The 24,464-nt window shown below is 46.8% G+C and overlaps 1 protein-coding gene across 1 annotated transcript; it reads right to left on the reverse strand.

Moving 5' to 3' along the window:
• Positions 1-2,795: 2,795 nt before the first annotated feature.
• LOC124045495 (SRSF protein kinase 1-like) lies at positions 2,796-24,337 on the reverse strand. The gene is made up of 15 exons (XM_046364824.1): positions 24,235-24,337; positions 23,484-23,538; positions 20,306-20,442; positions 19,647-19,755; positions 19,351-19,438; positions 18,981-19,175; positions 18,445-18,610; positions 18,067-18,092; positions 17,682-17,925; positions 16,895-17,377; positions 16,156-16,256; positions 15,788-15,895; positions 15,133-15,202; positions 5,554-5,646; positions 2,796-5,251 (listed from the first exon to the last, which is right to left on the reverse strand). Exons 1-15 carry the CDS (start codon positions 24,245-24,247, stop codon positions 5,064-5,066), a joined length of 2,076 nt encoding a protein of 691 aa, XP_046220780.1. The 5' UTR covers positions 24,248-24,337; the 3' UTR covers positions 2,796-5,063.
• Positions 24,338-24,464: the final 127 nt, after the last annotated feature.

Here is a 24,464-nt window from a genome sequence, read left to right on the forward strand (position 1 = left end):
AAGTCGCTCTGGATAAGAGCGTCTGCTAAATGACTTAAATGTAAATGTAACTTAAAAACATAGGCGCTGGGCTCATAAAAGATGACTGGTACAGAAGAAGAACGCCCGCACACTGTTAACGCTCCCAATTCACGTCTTTATGGACAACGCTTCGATCCAAAACAGATCTTCGTCAGGTCAAAACAAACTGAGTGCTCACATCCCAAAAATACACATTTCACCTCACATGACCATCGCGGTGCATGCTGGGTACAACAAAACAAAGTATCTCTATTCATGTAATAACGAGATAGGTACATGTAAGTAGATCCAGAAAATAATATATATTTACCCAATGACCAAGTGGGTTTCACCCCGTGAAGGCAAGACAAAATCAAAAGTGACATTCATGTAAGAAAAATGGTGTGATATCAAACTCTTGACCTCTAGGAGACGGTGCCATTTAACAGCTGATGGACAAGCGTACAAAAGCTCTTTGCACGCTTCTTCCCGAATGCGTTACTAAAACTTCACTAACCAGCGAAATCATTTTTCGCTAAGACATAGTAGGGTCCGTTCCAAATGACACCCTACTTCCCATGTAGTGCACTATACACAGTGCATTTGGAAAGTATTCTGACCCCTTGACTTTTCCCACATTTTGTCACGTTGGCACCTTATTCTAAAATGGATTAAATAGTCCCCCCCCCCCCCGGCACCTTATTCTAAAATGGATTAAGTATCCCCCCTCCCTCCTGGCACCTTATTCTAAAATTGATTAAATAGTCCCCCCCTCCCTCCTGGCACCTTATTTTAAAATGGATTAAATAGTCCCCCCCCCCCCGGCACCTTATTCTAAAATGGATTAAGTATCCCCCCTCCCTCCTGGCACCTTATTCTAAAATTGATTAAATAGTCCCCCCCCCTCCCTCCTGGCACCTTATTCTAAAATGGATTCAATTGTCCCCCCCTCCCTCCCTCCTGGCACCTTATTCTAAAATGGATTAAATAGTAGCCCCCCTCCCTCCTGGCACCTTATTCTAAAATGGATTAAATAGTAGCCCCTCCCTCCCTCCTGGCACCTTATTCTAAAATTGATTAAATATCCCCCCTCCCTCCTGGCACCTTATTCTAAAATGGATTAAATAGTCCCCCCCTGGCACCTTGTTCTAAAATGGATTCAATTGTCCCCCTCCTGGCACCTTATTCTAAAATGGATTAAATAATTCAGTAATTATTCGCCTACCTCCTCATGCCTTTTGCACACATTGTATATAGACTCCCCCTTTTTTCTACTATGTTATTGACTTGTTAATAGTTTACTCCATGTGTAACTGTGTTGTCTGTTCACACTGCTATGCTTTATCTTGGCCAGGTCGCAGTTGCAAATGAGAACTTGTTCTCAACTAGCCTACCTGGTTAAATAAAGGTGAAATTAAAAAATAAAACATTTGGGGAGTTTCTTCCATTCTTCTCTGCAGATGCATTTTTGTTACGTTACAGCCTTATTCTAAAATGTATTAAATATTTTTCCTCATCTACACACAATCCCCCATAATAATGAAGAAAAAACAGGTTTAGACATTTTTTGCAAATGTATTAAAAAATAAAACTGAAATGCCTTATTTGCATAAGTATTCATACCCTTTGCTATTAGACTCAAAATTGAGCTCAGGTGCATCCCGTTTACATTGATCATCCTTGAGATGTTTCTACAACTTGATTGGAGTCCTCCTGTAGTAAAATCAATTGATTGGACATGATTTGGAAAGGCACACACCTGTCTATATAAGGTCAAACAGTTAACAGTGGATGTCAGAGCAAAAACCAAGCCATGAGGTCGAAGGAATTGTCCGTAGAGCTCCGAGACAGGATTGTGTTGAGGCACAGATCTGGGGAAGGGTACCAAAAAATGTTGTCCCCAAGAACACAGTGTCCTCCATCATTCTTAAAATGGAAGAAGTTTGGAACTACCAACACTTCCTAGAGCTGGCCGCCCTGGCAAACTGAGCAATCAGGGGAGAAGGGCCTTGGTCAGGGAGGTGACCAACACTCTGACAGAGCTCCTCAGTGGAGATGGGAGAATCTTCCAGAAGGACAGCCATCTCGACAGCACCACCAATCAAGACTTCATGGAAGTGGCCAGATGGAAGCAACTCCTCAGTAAAAAGGCACATGATAGCCTGCTTGGAGTTTGCCAAAAGGCACCGAAAGGACTCTCAGACCATGAGAGACAAGATTCTCTGGTCTGATGAAACCAAGATTGAACTATTTGGCCAGAATGCAAGGACAACAACCCTAAGTACACAGCCAAGACAACGCAAGAGTAGCTTCTCTAACATCTCTATCGAGACTTGAAAATAGCTGTGCAGCAACACTCCCCATCCAACCTGACAGAGCTAGAGAGGATCTGCAGAGAAGAAACTCCCCAAATACAGGTGTGCCAAGCTTGTAGCGTCATACCCAAGAGGACTCAAAGCTGTAATCACTGCCAAAGGTGCTTCAACAAAGTACTGAAAAGGGTCTGAACACTTATGTAAAATGTGATAGAAAAGTTCACATTTATTTTAAATTAAACTAAAAACCTACTTTCGCTTTGTCAATATGGGGTATTGTGTGTAGATTGATGAGGGAAAAAAAAATCAAATTGAATCCATTTTTAGAATAAGGCTGTAATATAAAATGTGGAAAAAGTGAAGGGGTCTGAGTACTTTCCGAATACACCGTAAAGGGAAGCGGGTGCCATTTCGGACACAACCTAGGATTCGTTAACTCTACATGGCTGTAACATACAGAACAACTCTTTGGTACAGGTATATACACACACACAATTTTATTTTTCAAAATGTCTCATTTTGGATGGGGGGGGGGGCTCTTATGAACATTATATTACTTAATGAAACCCACAAACCATGAGAAAACCAGTCTCTTATCCGATGAGAATGAATCAATGACAAGGTAGAACAATAACATATTCTGTACAAACAAGGTGGTGTGGATTTTACTGATCCGAACAGCTAGACAGTCCTCTAAATGAATTTCCTGTGGAGAACTAGAAATGGTTCAGTCAGAAAAAGAGAGAGTGCAACCTACACGTTTGTTCATGTTCGTTCGCCCCATGTGCAACTTTCTAATACAAAACAAAATGCCTTATGGGTGAAGATGTAACACATTAGTACTCTTAGCCTTTACCAGAGGAAAAATCAAGTGGTATCAAGTTATATGACAAAGAAAAGTGGTGGAGGGCACTAGTGACTACAGTTCCTTGATCGTGTTCTGCTCCAGGTCTTGTGCTGGGGTAGAACAAAGCAAGATGGTGGTGGGCACTAGTGACGACAGTTCCTTGATCGTGTTCTGCTCCAGGTCTTGTGCTGGGGTAGAACAAAGCAAGATGGTGGTGGGCACTAGTGACTACAGTTCCTTGATCGTGTTCTGCTCCAGGTCTTGTGCTGGGGTAGAACAAAGCAAGATGGTGGTGGGCACTAGTGACTACAGTTCCTTCCTTGATCGTGTTCTGCTCCAGGTCTTGTGCTGGGGTAGAACAAAGCAAGATGGTGGTGGGCACTAGTGACTACAGTTCCTTGATCGTGTTCTGCTCCAGGTCTTGTGCTGGGGTAGAACAAAGCAAGATGGTGGTGGGCACTAGTGACTACAGTTCCTTCCTTGATCGTGTTCTGCTCCAGGTCTTGTGCTGGGGTAGAACAAAGCAGGTGGTGGTGGGAATCACAAGTTATCTTACACTACATACCCAAAAGTATGTGGACACCTACCCAACAAACATCTCATTCCAAAACTATTAATATGGAGTTGACGTTGCTAGTTTGGAACTCGGTAGTGAGTGTTGCAACCAAGGAAATGATTTTAAACGTGCTTCAGTACTCGGTGGTCCCGTTCTGTGAGTTTGTGTGGCCTACCACTTTGCGGCTGAGCCGTTGTTGCTCCAAGACGTTTCCACAACAACAGCATTTTACAGCTGATCGTGGCAGCTCTAGCAGGGCAGAAATTTGTCAAAATGACTTTTTGGAAAGATGGCATCCTATGACGGTGCCATGTTGAAAGTCACTGAGCTCTTCAGTAGGGCCATTCAATCTACTGCCAATGTTTGTCTATGGAGATTGCATGGCTGCATGCTCAATTTTATACACATGTCAGCATCAGGTGTGGCTGAAATAGCCAAATCCACTAATTTTGAAGGGGTGTCCACATACTTTGCATATATAGTGTACATGGGTGAGAAGTGTACAGAGCACAGACTTATGGACCATCAAAATGATTGGTTTATGGTCAGTGTTGTCTACTGGCTTCTTAAACATCAGTACAAAAGGAAAGAAAAAAGGAGAAACAAATATTTTTTTTAAAAGACAAAGAGTCCTTGATGATGACAATAAGAACAAAATGGAAGAATACAAACCCAAAATAAATAGCCATCTCAGATGATCCAATTGGAAAGTGATCTGTTGCAACAAGTCTCTTGTAAGAGGTTTAATTTGCACCCCAGTAGCCAGATGCCTCCACAAGAGAGTATACATCTAGGGATGTAATTCAGGGATGTGAAACGCTACTTTCACATTTGGAGTCATTTCCCACAGTATTTCCTAACTCCACAACAGTACACATTCTCAGATAAGCACACCTGATTCAACTATTCATCAGGTCCTCAATGAGCTGTATCAGGTGTGTTTGTCCAGGTCTACAACAAATGGCTGCTGTAGGGCTTACTGGAGGACCGGAGTTGGGCTCACTGGAGGACCGGAGTTGGGCTTACTGGAGGACCGGAGTTGGGCTTACTGGAGGACCGGAGTTGGGCTTACTGGAGGTTACATACTCCTGAACATAGCCCCAGGGTTTTACATTACAGTGGTTGGAAGGTTTCATCAGGGGCAAACCAGGCCGGGCCGCATTCAGCAGGGCAAAACGTTATGGAACGTTCGGATAGAACTCCTTAACGGAGAACAAACATGCCTCAATGACAAGTAGAAGAATGAGTTAAGTCAGCTCCAGTCATTCGAATTAGCTGCAACATTCAAAAACGTTTGCCGACTGAACAGGCCCTAGGTGTTTTGCATTGCAGTACTGGGGGGCCGTCACTGGGGGGCGATCCAGGGGTGGCGCAGGCAGTCTGCAGCCGTGGCCCTCTTCTCTGGTACCAGCTCCAGCATGGGGAGGAGGAAGTCAGCAAAACAATCAGCCTCCTCTTTGGACCACTCGTACTTATCCTGCAGCACCTCTAGTAGCCCCCACGGCTTCAGCTTGGTGATGTGCTTCAGGTCCCCTAGGAAAGAGAAGAGAAAGTCAGCCTCAGAGACACATAGAACGATTAGACAGAGAGAGAGAGACAGCAGTCAGCCAGCCAGCCAGCCACAGGGTTTCACGTCACCACAGCACACGACAAGACTCACCACCATCACACACACACACACACACACAAGACTGTTACTAAAAGCTTTCCTTTAAATTACAGCATACAAGAAAATCCAACCCCAAAAAACTTTGGCATTATTAAATACACGCATAGATTTACAACAAAGGAGAGAAAGGTCATTTAAAAACCTTTACATAACCACGTTTCTTTACCTTTCTTGGTGAAGAAATCCTTGGAATATCTCCCAGCTGTTACGAGTTTGTGTGGGACTTGCCCCAGCAGCTCGATGATCAATGCGATATGGTCTGCACAGACACAACGAGAGGAAAGAGACCGGGGGAAGAGAAGAGGACAAACAGTCAGACTTGGTGTGCCAGTCAGTCACAAGCCCACCCTGGGTGAGGGTGAAGGGGTCAGTCTGACAGCACTGAGGAACCCAACCTTTTATTTTGGGGGTGTACAATCTCTATAACTACCTGTCAAACAGTACAAAGAGCGCTGCCTAAAACTAAGTAGAGAACACCTTCACATGACAGAGACTGGATTTAAAGTGGTTCTGAGTCTACGTAGTATACAAGTGTCGACATTTGGAATGTAGTAGTTGGGTCTCCTGGTGCTGTCAGAGGACCTTGCCTGCTCTACCTCCCCACACAGCACTGCTGTCAGAGGACCTTGCCTGCTCTACCTCCCCACACAGCACTGCTGTCAGAGGACCTTGCCTGCTCTACCTCCCCACACAGTACCGCTGCCAGAGGACCTTGCCTGCTCTACCTCCCCACACAGCACTGCTGTCAGAGGACCTTGCCTGCTCTACCTCCCCACACAGCACTGCTGTCAGAGGACCTTGCCTGCTCTACCTCCCCACACAGTACCGCTGCCAGAGGACCTTGCCTGCTCTACCTCCCCACACAGCACTGCTGTCAGAGGACCTTGCCTGCTCTACTCCCCCACAGCACTGCTGTCAGAGGAGCTCTACCTCCCCACACAGCACTGCTGTCAGAGGACCTTGCCTGCTCTACCTCCCCACACAGCACCGCTGCCAGAGGACCTTCCTGCTCTACCTCCCCACACAGCACTGCTGTCAGAGGACCTTGCCTGCTCTACCTCCCCACACAGTACCACTGTCAGAGGACCTTGCCTGCTCTACCTCCCCACACAGTACCGCTGCCAGAGGACCTTGCCTGCTCTACCTCCCCACACACAGCTGTCAGAGGACCTTGCCTGCTCTACCTCCCCACACAGTACCGCTGTCAGAGGACCTTGCCTGCTCTACCTCCCCACACAGTACCGCTGTCAGAGGACCTTGCCTGCTCTACCTCCCCACACAGTACCGCTGTCAGAGGACCTTGCCTGCTCTACCTCCCCACACAGTACCGCTACCGCTGTCAGAGGACCTTGCCTGCTCTACCTCCCCACACAGTACCACTGTCAGAGGACCTTGCCTGCTCTACCTCCCCACACAGTACCGCTGCCAGAGGACCTTGCCTGCTCTACCTCCCCACACAGTACCACTACCGCTGTCAGAGGACCTTGCCTGCTCTACCTCCCCACACAGTACCGCTGCCAGAGGACCTTGCCTGCTCTACCTCCCCACACAGTACCACTACCGCTGTCAAGAGGACCTTGCCTGCTCTACCTCCCCACACAGTACCACTGTCAGAGGACCTTGCCTGCTCTACCTCCCCACACAGTACCGCTGTCAGAGGACCTTGCCTGCTCTACCTCCCCACACAGTACCACTGTCAGAGGACCTTGCCTGCTCTACCTCCCCACACAGTACCGCTGTCAGAGGACCTTGCCTGCTCTACCTCCCCACACCCCCCAGTGCTGGCCACAGACACACAGTACCGCTTCTGGTGAACCATTCCTGGGAGAATTTCCCACTCTGTGCATAGAACTGGGGAACTCCCCAACAACTTAATAAATCAGATATATATATATATACATAAAAGAGAGATAGAGACATAAGTGGAGGAAGAGAGAAAGCCAGGAGGAAGCAGAGAGGAAGAAAGAAGCAGAACAGAGCCAAGCGGCAGCATATTTCAGCTCCTGAGTGGCGAGGCGGTCTAAGGCACTGCATCTCAGCGCTAGAGGCGCCCTGGTTCGATTCCAGGCTGCATCACAACTGGCCGAGATTGAGTCCCATAGGGCGGCACACAATCGGCCCAGCTTGGTCCGGTGTAAATAACTTGTTCTTCAATGACTTGCCTCGTTAAGTAAAAGCTTAAATAAAAACACTATTAAGACAATGAGAAGGTAGTATGACATGAAGCACATGTAGACGACAACCACAGTGTCTTTACCAACTGAACACCTTCGGTCTTTGGAACAGAGCTGTCCTTCTGTAGCTCATTTGGTAGAGCATGGCGCTTGTAACGCCAGGGTAGAGGGTTCGATCCCCGGGACCACCCATACGTAGAATGTATGCACACATGACTGTAAGTCGCTTTGGATAAAAGCGTTTGCTAAATGGCATATATTATTATTATTATTATATATAGCTGTCAGAAACCATAGCGATAATCCATTTAACACCATCACCTCTGTACATTTATCTCTACGGCAGAAACTAGTTTCAGTAGACTGAAGTCACAAAGCAGAAGGAAGACAATGTCTGCTACACGCAGACATTACAAGCCAGTAAGATAAAGAATGGACATGGGGTTAGAAGATCCTCAGATCAACTCACACAGACCTATGTCTTACTATACTTGACATTCAAAATCCTATTTTCACTAAACCTAACCCTATAATAGCCTTTAAAAACAGTGAGGACTGTCCTCAACTTCTACATTTTAGAGCTTATTTATGATTCTTGTAAGGACTTCTGGTACTCACAAGTAGAGTAATAGGTGTCCACACGCACAACGTCGGGCCAATCTATAACTAGGTGTTCAGGTTCAAGGTGTGAGTAGTCAACACGTGGCCGCAGCAGATGGAGAGTTGTAGCTTATGACAGTAAGCCCTGGGCTAGCTTCCACCTACCTCTGCAAATACCTAACGTGCCACTGAATCAAATCAAGCTTATGCCAAATTGATTTATTTTTATTTAAAGTTACTCAACATACGCAAGTCTGAGCAAAAAGCCTAGCAGAGGAGGAGGCAGATGAGTAGAGGGCGTGGGGAGGAGGCAGATGAGTAGAGGGCATGGAGAGGAGGAGGAGGAGGAGAAGGAGGAGGCAGATGAGTAGAGGGCATGGGGAGGAGGAGGAGAAGGCAGATGAGTAGAGGGCATGGGGAGGAGGAGGAGAAGGAGGAGGCAGATGAGTAGAGGGCGTGTGGAGGAGGAGGAGAAGGAGGAGGCAGATGAGTAGAGGGCGTGGGGAGGAGGAGGAGAAGGCAGAAGAGTAGAGGGCGTGGGGAGGAGGAGGCAGAAGAGTAGAGGGCGTGGGGAGGAGGAGGAGACGGCAGAAGAGTAGAGGGCGTGGGGAGGAGGAGGAGAAGGCAGAAGAGTAGAGGGCGTGGGGAGGAGGAGGAGAAGGCAGAAGAGTAGAGGGCGTGGGGAGGAGGAGGAGAAGGCAGAAGAGTAGAGGGCGTGGGGGGGAGGAGGAGGAGAAGGCAGAAGAGTAGAGGGCGTGGGGAGGAGAAGGAGAAGGCAGAAGAGTAGAGGGCGTGGGGAGGAGGAGGAGAAGGCAGAAGAGTAGAGGGCGTGGGGAGGAGGAGGAGAAGGCAGAAGAGTAGAGGGCGTGGGGAGGAGGAGGAGAAGGCAGAAGAGTAGAGGGCGTGGGGAGGAGGAGGAGAAGGCAGAAGAGTAGAGGGCGTGGGGAGGGAAGGAGAAGGCAGATGAGTAGAGGGCGTGGGGAGGAGGAGGAGAAGGCAGAAGAGTAGAGGGCGTGGGGAGGGGGAGGAGAAGGCAGAAGAGTAGAGGGCGTGGGGAGGAGAAGGAGAAGGCAGAAGAGTAGAGGGCGTGGGGAGGAGGAGGAGAAGGCAGAAGAGTAGAGGGCGTGGGGAGGAGGAGGAGAAGGCAGAAGAGTAGAGGGCTGGGGAGGAGGAGGAGAAGGCAGAAGAGTAGAGGGCGTGGGGAGGAGGAGGAGAAGGCAGAAGAGTAGAGGGCGTGGGGAGGAGAAGGAGAAGGCAGAAGAGTAGAGGGCGTGGGGGGAGGAGGAGGAGAAGGCAGAAGAGTAGAGGGCGTGGGGAGGAGGAGGAGAAGGCAGAAGAGTAGAGGGCGTGGGGAGGAGGAGGAGAAGGCAGAAGAGTAGAGGGCGTGGGGAGGAGGAGGAGAAGGCAGAAGAGTAGAGGGCGTGGGGAGGAGGAGGAGAAGGCAGATGAGTAGAGGGCGTGGGGAGGAGAAGGAGGAGGCAGATGAGTAGAGGGCGTGGGGAGGAGAAGGAGAAGGCAGAAGAGTAGAGGGCGTGGGGAGGAGGAGGAGAAGGCAGAAGAGTAGAGGGCGTGGGGAGGAGAAGGAGAAGGCAGAAGAGTAGAGGGCGTGGGGAGGAGAAGGAGAAGGCAGATGAGTAGAGGGCGTGGGGAGGAGGAGAAGGCAGAAGAGTAGAGGGCGTGGGGAGGAGGAGGAGAAGGCAGAAGAGTAGAGGGCGTGGGGAGGAGGAGGAGAAGGCAGAAGAGTAGAGGGCGTGGGGAGGAGAAGGAGGAGAAGGCAGATGAGTAGAGGGCGTGGGGAGGAGAAGGAGGAGAAGGCAGAAGAGTAGAGGGCGTGGGGAGGAGGAGAAGGCAGAAGAGTAGAGGGCGTGGGGAGGAGGAGGAGAAGGAGGAGGAGAAGGCAGAAGAGTAGAGGGCGTGGGGAGGAGGAGGAGAAGGAGGAGGAGAAGGCAGAAGAGTAGAGGGCGTGGGGAGGAGAAGGCAGAAGAGTAGAGGGCGTGGGGAGGAGAAGGCAGAAGAGTAGAGGGCGTGGGGAGGAGGAGGAGAAGGCAGAAGAGTAGAGGGCGTGGGGAGGAGGAGAAGGCAGAAGAGTAGAGGGCGTGGGGAGGAGGAGAAGGCAGAAGAGTAGAGGGCGTGGGGAGGAGGAGGAGAAGGCAGAAGAGTAGAGGGCGGGGGGGAGGAGGAGGAGAAGGCAGAAGAGTAGAGGGCGTGGGGAGGAGGAGGAGAAGGCAGAAGAGTAGAGGGCGTGGGGAGGAGGAGGAGAAGGCAGAAGAGTAGAGGGCGTGGGGAGGAGGAGGAGAAGGAGGAGGAGAAGGCAGAAGAGTAGAGGGCGTGGGGAGGAGGAGGAGAAGGAGGAGGAGGAGAAGGCAGAAGAGTAGAGGGCGTGGGGAGGAGGAGGAGAAGGCAGATGAGTAGAGGGCGTGGGGAGGAGGAGGAGAAGGAGGAGGAGAAGGCAGAAGAGTAGAGGGCGTGGGGAGGAGGAGGAGAAGGAGGAGGAGAAGGCAGAAGAGTAGAGGGCGTGGGGAGGAGGAGGAGAAGGCAGATGAGTAGAGGGCGTGGGGAGGAGGAGGAGAAGGCAGATGAGTAGAGGGCGTGGGGAGGAGGAGAAGGAGGAGGAGAAGGCAGAAGAGTAGAGGGCGTGGGGAGGAGGAGGAGAAGGCAGATGAGTAGAGGGCGTGGGGGGAGGAGGAGGAGAAGGAGGAGGAGAAGGCAGAAGAGTAGAGGGCGTGGGGAGGAGGAGGAGAAGGAGGAGGAGAAGGCAGAAGAGTAGAGGGCGTGGGGAGGAGGAGGAGAAGGCAGATGAGTAGAGGGCGTGGGGAGGAGGAGGAGAAGGAGAAGGCAGAAGAGTAGAGGGCGTGGGGAGGAGGAGGAGAAGGAGAAGGAGAAGGCAGAAGAGTAGAGGGCGTGGGAAACTTGAGAGGATGTGCAGTGTTGACAGAAATATAGCTCCAGTTGTCACGAGGGGGAAAATAAACACAGGATTGCAGGTAGGTACTCAACATCACATGATCATAGATTTACTCATAACAATAATGTCCAATAAACACACAGCAGGTTATTACATAGCAGAGAAGCTGTAAAAGAGGGGTGGAAAGGTTCATAATAACAGGTAGCAGGTTTCCTTTGGACTATAAAAAACAACAACAAAATAAACACTTTCAATGTCAAATCTGAACATTACTTTCCAGTCCAAGTCAAGGCTTTAAAATAATATGGGAAACTGTCCCTTTAGGATTTGACTATAGCTGACATACACAACGTTCTATAGTCAACAACTTCATCTCTCCTATCAAACACATGGTATGACAATGTGACCAGCTGGCTACAGTAATGAACAGGCCCAGGCTAAAACAATGTGACCAGCTGGCTACAGTAATGAACAGGCCCAGGCTAAAACAATGTGACCAGCTGGCTACAGTAATGAACAGGCCCAGGCTAGCTGACACATGCTAAAACAATGTGACCAGCTGGATACAGTAATGAACAGGCCCAGGCTAAAACAATGTGACCAGCTGGCTACAGTAATGAACAGGCCCAGGCTAAAACAATGTGACCAGCTGGCTACAGTAATGAACAGGCCCAGGCTAGCTGACACATGCTAAAACAATGTGACCAGCTGGATACAGTAATGAACAGACCCAGGCTAGCTGAAACATGCTAAAACAATGTGACCAGCTGGATACAGTAATGAACAGACCCAGGCTAGCTGACACATGCTAAAAACAATGTGACCAGCTGGCTACAGTGATGAACAGACCCAGGCTAAAACAATGTGACCAGCTGGCTACAGTAATGAACAGACCCAGGCTAAAACAATGTGACCAGCTGGCTACAGTAATGAACAGACCCAGGCTAGCTGACACATGCTAAAACAATGTGACCAGCTGGCTACAGTAATGAACAGGCCCAGGCTAGCTGACACATGCTAAAACAATGTGACCAGCTGGCTACAGTAATGAACAGGCCCAGGCTAGCTGACACATGCTAAAACAATGTGACCAGCTGGCTACAGTAATGAACAGGCCCAGGCTAGCTGACACATGCTAAAACAATGTGACCAGCTGGCTACAGTAATGAACAGGCCCAGGCTAGCTGACACATGCTAAAACAATGTGACCAGCTGGCTACAGTAATGAACAGGCCCAGGCTAGCTGACACATGCTAAAACAATGTGACCAGCTGGATACAGTAATGAACAGGCCCAGGCTAGCTGACACATGCTAAAACAATGTGACCAGCTGGCTACAGTAATGAACAGGCCCAGGCTAGCTGACACATGCTAAAACAATGTGACCAGCTGGCTACAGTAATGAACAGGCCCAGGCTAGCTGACACATGCTAAAACAATGTGACCAGCTGGCTACAGTAATGAACAGGCCCAGGCTAGCTGACACATGCTAAAACAATGTGACCAGCTGGCTACAGTAATGAACAGACCCAGGCTAGCTGACACATGCTAAAACAATGTGACCAGCTGGCTACAGTAATGAACAGACCCAGGCTAGCTGACACATGCTAAAACAATGTGACCAGCTGGCTACAGTAATGAACAGGCCCAGGCTAGCTGACACATGCTAAAACAATGTGACCAGCTGGCTACAGTAATGAACAGGCCCAGGCTAGCTGACACATGCTAAAACAATGTGACCAGCTGGATACAGTAATGAACAGACCCAGGCTAGCTGACACATGCTAAAACAATGTGACCAGCTGGCTACAGTAATGAACAGACCCAGGCTAGCTGACACATGCTAAAACAATGTGACCAGCTGGCTACAGTAATGAACAGGCCCAGGCTAGCTGACACATGCTAAAACAATGTGACCAGCTGGCTACAGTAATGAACAGGCCCAGGCTAGCTGACACATGCTAAAACAATGTGACCAGCTGGCTACAGTAATGAACAGGCCCAGGCTAGCTGACACATGCTAAAACAATGTGACCAGCTGGCTACAGTAATGAACAGGCCCAGGCTAGCTGACACATGCTAAAACAATGTGACCAGCTGGCTACAGTAATGAACAGGCCCAGGCTAGCTGACACATGCTAAAACAATGTGACCAGCTGGCTACAGTAATGAACAGGCCCAGGCTAGCTGACACATGCTAAAACAATGTGACCAGCTGGCTACAGTAATGAACAGGCCCAGGCTAGCTGACACATGCTAAAACAATGTGACCAGCTGGCTACAGTAATGAACAGGCCCAGGCTAGCTGACACATGCTAAAACAATGTGACCAGCTGGATACAGTAATGAACAGACCCAGGCTAGCTGAAACATGCTAAAACAATGTGACCAGCTGGCTACAGTAATGAACAGACCCAGGCTAGCTGACACATGCTAAAACAATGTGACCAGATGGCTATTAAACCAATGACAAAAATCACTGTAGTCTTTACTGTCAACTAGACTACTAATCAATATTGTACCATGAAATGCATTGCACAGTATTGTACTCACCACCCACTGCATAATGTATAACTCTTGGTTTTTAAATCATTAATGCATTTATGAATATTTAGGACCAAGTAAAATCCCAAAGTGACAAGAAGAGACTGAATGAAAACCTATTAATATTTCGGAAGGCATTTCACAGTATGCAAACGGTTAATGCCAAGAATCCAAAACACCTCTTCTCTGTAGACCAGGGCTCTTCAACCCTGTTCCTGGAGAGCTACCCTCCTGTAGGTTCACACCAGGGCTCTTCAACCCTGTTCCTGGAGAGCTACCCTCCTTTAGGTTCACACCAGGGCTCTTCAACCCTGTTCCTGGAGAGCTACCCTCCTTTAGGTTCACACCAGGGCTCTTCAACCCTGTTCCTGGAGAGCTACCCTCCTATAGGTTCACACCAGTGCTCTTCAACCCTGTTCCTGGAGAGCTACCCTCCTGTAGGTTCACACCAGGGCTCTTCAACCCTGTTCCTGGAGAGCTACCCTCCTGTAGGTTCACACCAGGGCTCTTCAACCCTGTTCCTGGAGAGCTACCCTCCTGTAGGTTCACACCAGGGCTCTTCAACCCTGTTCCTGGAGAGCTACCCTCCTTTAGGTTCACACCGGGGCTCTTCAACCCTGTTCCTGGAGAGCTACCCTCCTGTAGGTTCACACCAGGGCTCTTCAACCCTGCTCCTGGAGAGCTACCCTCCTGTAGGTTCACACCGGGGCTCTTCAACCCTGCTCCTGGAGAGCTACCCTCCTATAGGTTCACACCAGGGCTCTCCAACCCTGCTCCTGGAGAGCTACCCTCCTGTAGGTTCACACCAGGGCTCTTCAACCCTGCTCCTGGAGAGCTACCCTCCTGTAGGTTTACACTCCAACCGTGTTCCTTGAGAGCTACCCTCCTGTAGGTTCACACCAGGGCTCTCCAACCCTGTTCCTGGAGAGATACCCTCCTGTAGGTTTACACTCCAACCCTGTTCCTTGAGAGCTACCCTCCTGTAGGTTCACACCAGGGCTCTCCAACCCTGTTCCTGGAGAGATACCCTCCTGTAGGTTTACACTCCAACTCTGTTCCTGGAGAGATACCCTCCTGTAGGTTTACACTCCAACCCTGTTCCTTGAGAGCTACCCTCCTGTAGGTTCACACCAGGGCTCTCCAACCCTGTTCCTGGAGAGATACCCTCCTGTAGGTTTACACTCCAACCCTGTTCCTGGAGAGCTACCCTCCTGTAGGTTCACACCAGGGCTCTCCAACCCTGTTCCTGGAGAGATACCCTCCTGTAGGTTTACACTCCAACCCTGTTCCTGGAGAGCTACCCTCCTGTAGGTTCACACCAGGGCTCTCCAACCCTGTTCCTGGAGAGATACCCTCCTGTAGGTTTACACTCCAACCCCAGTTGTAAATAACCAGATTCAGCTGATAAGCCAGCTAATTATTCGAATCGGGTATGTAAGATTAGCACAGAGGAAAACTTCTAAAATTAGACTACTAAACATCTATTCAAATCAAGCAGATTAATATTCGGCTGCATAACTACCTTCGTCCCTGGAGTAATCTTCCCCGGAATGAGGCTCAAACAAGTAGTCCCCAGTAGCCAGCTCAAACGCCTGCAGAGAAGGACACAATAAACAACAACAAAACACAGACAGCCTAATGGCAGGAAGCAGACAGTGTACGTGTAGGGAGGAAGATCTTGGAAAGCCATTATAAATAGGATCTCCTTCTTGTACAGATGTCCCTCTTTCTTCCATCAGAGTCAATTATCTGACTGGCTGACAGCCGTGGTATATCAGACCGTATAGCACAGGTATGACAAAATATTTATTTTTACTGTTCTAATTACATTGGGAACCAGTTTATAATAGCAATAAGGCTCCTCAGCGGTTTGTGGTATATGGCCAATGTATCCAGGCACTCCGCGTTGCGTCGTACGTAAGAACAGCCAATAGCCGTGGTATATTGGCCATATACCACACCCCCTCACGCCTTATTGCTTAATTATCCCAAGTGGGGAAATTCACATGGCTAGTAAAAAGGGAATTCTAGTCCGTCGTAGCGTCGCAATCCATCCAAGACCGCATCCAATTACAGCAAGGAAATGACTAAATGAATGTCTCCTACTTTCTGTTTATTTACTGGTTTTAAAAATGTGGTTTTATTTGACTGTAAAGTGTGTTGTTGTCCCGTCTTACCATGCAGGCTGTACTCCATATGTCAGCTGGTGTGTTGTAGCCAGAGCCTATGAGCACCTCTAGAGAACGGTACTGTCTCGTTTGGATGTCTTCCGTAAAGTGCTTGTGCTGCGGAGTAGAGGGAAAGGGGCAAAGGGGGAGCCAGGTCAATGAGAGTGCTATTGCAGAACTGGGCTCAAGCAGTGTTTAAAACATTAAAAAATTTAAAAAATCCACATTTGATTGAGCGGCAGCTGGCGTGGAGGTCTGATTTTCTGGGGGGGGTGGGGGGGTTATTCCATTGGCAAACTCAAGCAAGCAGGTAGGCGACATGAATGACAGGGATTTAAGCAGGAAATCCCTTAGGTCATCTGCACACAGATACTCACCAGCCAGCAGGCGTTGCCCAGGTCTGCTATCTTGACCTTCAGTCTGTCTGCGTTGACTGGCTCCAGAGGGTTCACCAGGAGGTTCCCCGCTGCTAATTTGGCTAGAGACAGAGAGAGAGGAGAGACAGAGAGAGGAGAGAGACGAGAGAGAGGAGAGAGACAGAGAGAGGAAGACGAGAGACAGAGAGAGAGGAAGACGAGAGACAGAGAGAGAGGAAGGAGAGAGACAGAGAGAGAGGAAGGAGAGAGACAGAGAGAGAGGAGAGAGACAGAGAGAGAGGAGAGAGACAGAGAGAGGGAGACAGACAGAGAGAGAGGGAGACAGACAGACAGAGAAAGAGAGAGAGAAAGAGAGAGAGCGAAAGAGAGAGGGGGAGAGAGAGAGACAGAGACAGACAGAGACAGAGACAGAGACAGAGACAGAGAGAGACAGAGACAGAGACAGAGACAGAGACAGAGACAGAGACAGAGACAGAGACAGAGACAGAGACAGAGACAGAGACAGAGACAGAGACAGAGACAGACAGACAGACAGACAGACAGACAGACAGACAGACAGACAGACAGACAGAGAGGGGGAGAGAGAGAAACTCAGTAACCATTACAACACTGATCTGACCGTCAAATAAAGAAGGAATACAACAACGTACTGTACTAGTCGACGCCCACACCAACATCTAATTAGCATAATAATCCAAAATCTGCTCGTTTAAATATACAGATATGTGATTTTTGATACCCGTCTTCTCACCATCCTTCAGACTCTCCTGTTCTCCTCCATACTGGACGTTCTCCAGCGCCTCCTCGGCGGCCTCCTCTCCACGACTCCTGCCCTGCGCCTCCTCTGTGACTTCCACTTGACTCCTTTCCTGATTCTTCTGCTCCTCCAGGCCGCCAAAGCTTTTCGTCTCGGTCTCGGATGCTTTAGTCTTTATTTCAGCCTCCTTCCTGGTCAGTGCTCCACTCCCCTCCTCACTCTCTGGGGTATCCGGGGACACCAGGCCGTTATACACGGGTTGAGGTGGTGGAGACTCCTGAAGAAGAGGACAATCCCCTGATTGGTCTAAGTTACCGTTGTGTTGGTCTTGCTCTCTCCACTGTGCCTTCCTCTCCTCCGTTTCATTGTCCTCTGCCTCAGGATGAAGGCCGTTACAGTTCACTTCTGCGTCTGTTATTATCCCTTCTGGTCCTAAGCACGTCAACTCCGCACCCACAATGCATCCTGGGTAAATGAGAAAATAACACTAGATCTAGTGGAGGCTGGACTAGTAGTTCCCTTCTAATTAGTCTAATTCTGTGTTCTTAATCCTAATCTGGGAGACCCAACTGGGTGTGCAGGCTTGTGTCCCAGCTCAGCTGGTTCAACTAATCAAGGGCTTGATAATTAGTAGATTACTTGAATCAGGTGCATCACTGCTGAGCAAAAAGCCTGTATAGCCCAGTGTGGATCTCCAGGCCCATGATTGAAAAATACTAACGTCCCCTTGAGTGACAAAGTAGTATTGAATTGAATTACAGAAAGTCACCTGCTGTGTCTTGGCTGGCTACTTCCTGTAAGGAGACTTGTCCGAGAGGAGCACAATATGGCCGCTGCTGCTTGGGAGATACGGGAGACTCCGGATCCTCTTCATCATCCTCCTCCTCCTCCTCCTCCCTCTCCGGAGCCTTCTCCATCTCCTCCAGATCCAGAATGCACTTCTCCAACAGCTCCGCCTGACGCTTCTGCTTCTTCTTTAACTTCTTCTTCTTGTTCTTGGACATTTTGGTCGTCTGGAGAGGAGGCGGAAGCAGGACAGACGTCAAACAGGGTTTACTAAATACAATAGCTACTGGTTGTGGTTGCAGTAGCACAGTAATACTGAATGGCTGAAATGGTAAGAAAAAGGCAATGAGTGAAAAGGGGAGACTTACTACTTTTGGAGCTGGAGCTGTGCTGACTGAAAACAGAGCAGAGCCACATCAACATAATAATAATAATAATAATAATAATAACAATAACAATAATAATAATAATAATAATAATAACAATAATAATAATAATAATAACAATAATAATAATAATAACAATAATAATAATAACAATAATAATAATAATAATAACAATAATAATAATAATAATAATAATAACAATAATAATAATAATAACAATAATAATAATAATAATAATAATAATAAACACACTTCTGTACACCGAAGTACCATATTTTGGGGAACTTTTGCACGAGTGCTGTTGTCTTTCTGTCGGCATCTGTGCGGTGCTTATGTGGGGTGCATGGACTTAACCCTTACCTGCGGACCCTGAGGGAGGGGGAGCCCCTGCTTTCTGCCACTCTGTAGCCTCTGCTGCCAGCCTCCTCACGTAAGGCTCATTCACCGTCAACAGGATGTTCTCTGGCTTGATGTCAGTGTGGATGATCTCACACTTGGTGTGAAGGTAGTCCAACCCCTGGAGAACCTGCACAATGGGCCCCAATTAATTTATTTAACTAGGCAAGTCAGTTAAGAACAAATTCTTATTTAGAATGATGACAATTCCCCTTCAGGCAGAGGTCATGTGATAGTTTAAGTAGATAAGTAGATAAGACATTCAAAATAATTGGACTGAATCGTTTTAAAATGAATCTTTACAAGGTCAATGAGGTGAAGGATCAGTAGCAGGGTTGGTGCCAATTCAATTTCAATTCATTGCTTTTCAATGGAGGAAATAAGGAATCTTCGTTCGCTTGCTGAATTGATATGGAACTGACCCCAATCCTGATCCGTAACAAGGTCTAGGATTGGGTTTGGATAGCCACGGTATGGAGGACTACGTCCTGTGGTATTACCTGTCGTATGATGGTCTTGACGCAGGGCAGAGGAAGGCCCTGGTAGTTGGACTTGATGATCCACTTCAGTAGGTGGTGCCCCAGCACCTCAAACACCATGCACACATGAGTCCCGTTGACACCGGAGATCTTGAAGTCATCCAGTAGCTGAACCACCATCTCCCTCTTGGGATCGTCAGGGTCTGTGTTTCTCACCTACGAAACACACACACAAAAAAACAGGAAATATATATATATTTTTTATCAGAACAAAATGTCTGAAAGGAAAAGGTGAACAAAGGGACAAGGAAGAAAAGGTAGCATTTTTACAGATGAAAATATCAGGCTTGACGTCATGCTGGTGAGTATGATTGACCAAGTTCATACTCACAGATCTGAGCAGTTTGATCTCATCTACAGCCGTCTCTGTGTAATGCTCTGCACTCTTCACCACTTTCATAGCCACAAACCTCTTCACCCTACAAAACAAACAGTCAGTCAGTCAGTCAAGCTGACACAGAAGACAATGTATGTTTGATTCGATGCAATATAGGATTATTTCAGCAACAACAACAAAAAAGTTGATTTAACAAATACTGCTTCTGGTATTGTGAAGATGTGTTGATCAGAATCTAGTGTGATGCAGTCTCAGGCCTTCACAGACAATGATATGAGAAGTGATCTTACTGAATGTCCCAAGCCAGCCACACAGTGGAGAAGTGTCCCCAGCCCAGCTTCCTGATCACATGGTACCTCCCATTGAACAGGTCTCCTATCTTTACATGGTGGTAGCCACCTAGACACGCAGCAGAGGGAGATAGAGAACATCATTCAAGCGAGTCATTGGCTCAGCCCTAAAGTCCAAAATAACCTAAATAAGCATGTAGACTATTGTTGACTCCCAAGTTAATGTATTATAAGTAGAGAGGCCTAATAATGAAATAACATTATACTTTTAAAAAGTCATACAATGAGTTGGTTGACTTTGCCAACTTTAAACTCTTGGCTCTGTCTGAAACCAGTGGCAAGTTTCACATATTAGGAAAGAACGTAACTTTCTGGTCAGTTCTATCGACACAGCCAGAACTCAGAAAGAAAGCAGACACCGCAGGAACTCCCTAAAGACTAGCTGGGGCACTTCATCATCCCCTCACCCTCGCCGCAGTCCATCCCCTCACCCTCGCCGCAGTTCATCCCCTCACCCTCGCCGCAGTCCATCCCCTCACCCTCGCCGCAGTCCATCCCCTCACCCTCGCCGCAGTCCATCCCCTCACCCTTGCAGTAGTCCATCCCCTCACCCTCGCCGCAGTCCATCCCCTCACCCTCGCCGCAGTTCATCCCCTCACCCTTGCAGTAGTCATTGGGATCCTCCTGCTCCTCATCATCAGAGCCTAAGATCTCCTCAGGCTCATCTGGTTCCTGGGGAGAGGCCTCTGGCTGGGGCTGCTGCTGGGGTGCTGCACCCCTGGGGTGGGCTGTCTGTCTGGATGGAGGACATGCATAACAATGGTTAGAGACCTTCTTCCTGAGCACTTGGCACAGCCTGTGACAATATTTACCAATACTGTTCAGTGTTCAACTTTTCCCGCTTTCCTTAAAAATCACTAGTGGAACTCGTTTCAATAATATATTTTCAGTCACAGAAAATAGTACATGACAAAACATTCCGGTATTTCTGGAAGACCTACTAATGTATATTACTAATGGCACTAAGATGATACGTTGTTGTATAACAGCACAGTATCAGATCTACATTCTAGAACCATCTTTCCAGAGAAAACGTGACATTTTCCAAGAAACGAGTGATACTTGCATGGCATTTAATACAAACATTTAATACAAGATGTCACCCTTTCCATTCACGACATCTCACAGTAGAGTGACAGCCCACTAACTGTAAGGGATAATCAGTGTGTGTGTGTGTGTGTGGGGGGGGGGGGGCTAGGCGTTCTATGGAAAATAATGAACGATATTCCACTGAGTTGCATTATTTTCTAGAGAACGCATAGAGCACCGAGGTGATTATGCCTTTTATACCATGGCTATAACTTTAACACATTTGCGTCTAGAAATGTGTTCAACATCCACTGAAGTAGCTTAGAACGTTTAACTAGATACAGCTACCGTAGTTGCCTTGGTAACCAAACCAACATATTTGCTAGTTTAGCTAACCAAACCATCAGTCCTATAGCTTGCCATTATGAAAATTGAATTCAACAACGCCAATAATGTTTTCAATTCAGCTTTTGCTTTCAAAAGTGCACGCTCTAGAATGCCCTTCAAACCAATCAGATGTGAGGGGGATGTTGATATATCCCCCAAACACCAGCTTTGAGGACATTATGACTTACATATGCAAATATTTAAACAAATATTTACATATTTTCATTAAAAACATTTTGATAAATATATTCATACCAATTCATCCTTCCACAATATAAAGTTCCAACACAAATCGTTACCCAAGCCGGCTGGTCGTTCATTCTATCGGTTTGGTTGCCAGAGACGCGATGCGACCCAGTCGTTTGTTCTAAATATTCCATTGCCATACTGGCTGGCAACGACCTTATCCCTTGCATTGCTAGATAGCCATAGTTGGCTAACTTAGTCACGTGAAAAAGTGCAGCCAGAATAACAGTAAAGCAGTGCATTTGCATAAGCTGTTTGCTAGTGACATTTATTTGGATACATCCGTAACAATGAGCTAGCCTGGCGTAGAAAATGTGCTCTCTAGTCAAGATACTGTTGTTCAGAGGAGCTAGTCAACAACACAGATAACACAATCACTTCAAACTGAAGCGGGAAAGCAAACTAGCTACACTTTATTTAATTTGACCTGTTTTCCATTGATAGTTCTTTGAATATATCCATAAAAATGATGCTGATTGATGGCTGGCTGACAAAAGCTGCCTACCTAAATGTCTCATCCCAACAAGATTATTACTGTGGGACAACCGGAGATCGAATTTGAATATTGAAACAATGTTGCAAATGTCAGACAGACAGCAAGGTTTATACAAATCTCTGCTGTTGACAACTAAAATGTTAATTTAGATGATTTTTAATCTAGAGATCAAGTTTATAAATTGCCTGGCTGGACTGATGAGACAGTGGATTGCGCAGTCAGATAGGCATTACAACGCCATAAATTTAGCCGGTTGTAATTTGTGGACTAGACACCAGCTGGAATGCGGTTTTAACCAATCAGCATTCAGGATTAGACCCACCTATTGCATAATCCTCTATAAAACAACGTTCACACATATGATGTGTGCGAATCCATCGTTTTGAAGGACAACATTCACTGGAGTCATTTTGCTTATGTAATGTTAAAAACGTGATTTATGAATGATTTAGCATTGTTTAGGTCAGCAAAAGGAGGAACTGACAAACTAATAACAACTTCAAGGGCAGGGCGTTTTCCCTTATCCATAACGTTATGCTTCAGCTGGCCCGTGCTGAGGACTTCATCGTTCTCCTGCTGCTCTAAATAGCAGCACAACAGCTAGGCATTACATAATATCGGGCCTACAGAAAGGATGTATGCTGGCATAGTGTGGGTTGGCTTGGCTGTTGTTGGGTAAACCACAAAGATCTCAATCTCTTCCACAGGAACATTAACTAAAATACTCAACATCATTCAGAATATTGAAAATGGGTGTTATAGAATTTTTTTTCAGGTATATTTTTGTTCAGGGCAGGCCCAAGTGTCACCTATATTTGTACTAAACTTTGTGTAGGTGCTACTCAAAAATCAGGCCCCCCGAGGCCAGTTACACTTCTGCCAGCTTTCAATCTCGCCTCCTACTTAGGGACTGATTTTAGTGTAGGCCTAGGACACCAATGAACTGTGTGCAAATTAACAAGCCGATGGAAACAAAACCCAGAAGTGCTTCGTCGCCCCAGGAGTAGCCCTGCTTTATGCATTCAGATGTCCATATCTACCTTAGACGTGTCGTGGTCACACTCACACGATACCATACACTGATGTGATGGCAAGTTTGTGTCACCGTGTAAATATTGACGTTATTAGCTCATTACATTTCCAGATATGCTGCATTCCTGACTACAGAGAATAAAACCAGACACACTCAAAAGCCAACCAATTAACTGCTGCTATGGAAACGAGGGACAGGTGCCATCTAAAGTCTTTTCACGAAACTTCACAACAACAACAAAAAAACATTCATTGCATTTTTCATACAACATCTCATATAGTTTCATTCCTAAATAAAGAATTAACTTGCTGTTTATGATATGTGGTAGAAAACGGATGTACTTGAGTTTGACAGGACAACTGACAATTTATTTATTTTTTTAAACTACAAATACACGACATCACGACATCTGCCGCAAGTGAAGTCTGGTAGTAAATTGTGGCTCTCGTCGACATGCCGGACCACAGTCAGTCCTCTTTCAGGACCCAGTGGAAACGTGATTCAATGCTTATTGGGTCAAACTAAACATGTCCCGTGTCAAAATGTAGCGAGACATGCTTAACAGTACTACTACACAATTACTCACTTCTTGCTCGACTTCTTTGCTTTCGCCCTCTTCTTCCGTGCTTGAAGTGCTAGAACTGTAAAATGCAAATTATTATTTTTTTTGTATTTTTAAAAAAACACATTTATTCAAATGTCTAGCTAACTTAACTATCCCATTTCTGGTGAACCCGTATTTTAGGAGCTATATGTTTCTTCATCTGGGTTGAACGTTGTGTGCTAGCTGGCTAACGTTAGTTAGCCAAAGACATTTGAAAGCTCAAATAAATGATTAGCTAGCTAACGTTAGCAAACATTTGTTAGTCATTGTCGCAGAAAACAGAATGAAATTAAATTCTGGTTCGTATTTTTACATAAGTGAAGATAGTGATTGAAAATATTCAGTAAGGTCCTCTTTTTAAAAACAGGAAGAGCCACTGAGATGTTTGGCACCAACGCTCACTGAAGATCTGTCGTATAAATATTGCATTTATTCCCTCCACGTTTACTCAATTACTTTTTTTTCCATGAAAAGCACATGAAATAGAAGCAGTTAGACATGATTGTAGGGTCAGGTTGACGGTGCTAATTAGTTAGTAGAAAAGGTAGCTAGCTGAGCCAATGCGTTCAGCTTAGCAAGAGATGCAGTTCCACAAAACACTTCGTACATAAAGATTGTCGATATAATGAACTGTCACTTTTTTTTTTTTAAACGACATCCATTGACATTTGTAAATTATATGTTAACACACAACTGATTAAACGTTTGTATTTTGTGTCTTTATGAAGATTACCTTTTCTCTCCATGTTGGATCTGGTAGTTTCAGAGACGTTCGTTCTGCCAGCAGCACAAACGATGACGTCACGCTGGTATGGCAATGATGAAACCTTCAGATTAAAAGCCCGCGTTTCAACATTGCAACGTCAATAACTGACTTTTAAAAAATTATTTTATCCAACTTTTTTTATTTTTTATGTTAAGGCCCAGTGCAGTCAAAATACGTTTTTCCTTTGTTTTATGTCT

This window comes from Oncorhynchus gorbuscha, linkage group LG10, assembly GCF_021184085.1.
Source record: "Oncorhynchus gorbuscha isolate QuinsamMale2020 ecotype Even-year linkage group LG10, OgorEven_v1.0, whole genome shotgun sequence".
Lineage (NCBI taxonomy): Eukaryota > Metazoa > Chordata > Actinopteri > Salmoniformes > Salmonidae > Oncorhynchus > Oncorhynchus gorbuscha.

Bases quoted from the DNA above. Each gene is read 5' to 3' on its own strand.
- LOC124045495 (XM_046364824.1), bottom strand. The intron at 15,896-16,155 runs GTGAGTATCTGT...TCTACTCCGCAG, and splicing joins TGGGCAACGCCTGCTGGCTG to CACAAGCACTTTACGGAAGA. The intron at 5,252-5,553 runs GTAAAGAAACGT...TCTCTTTCCTAG, and splicing joins GGATTTCTTCACCAAGAAAG to GGGACCTGAAGCACATCACC.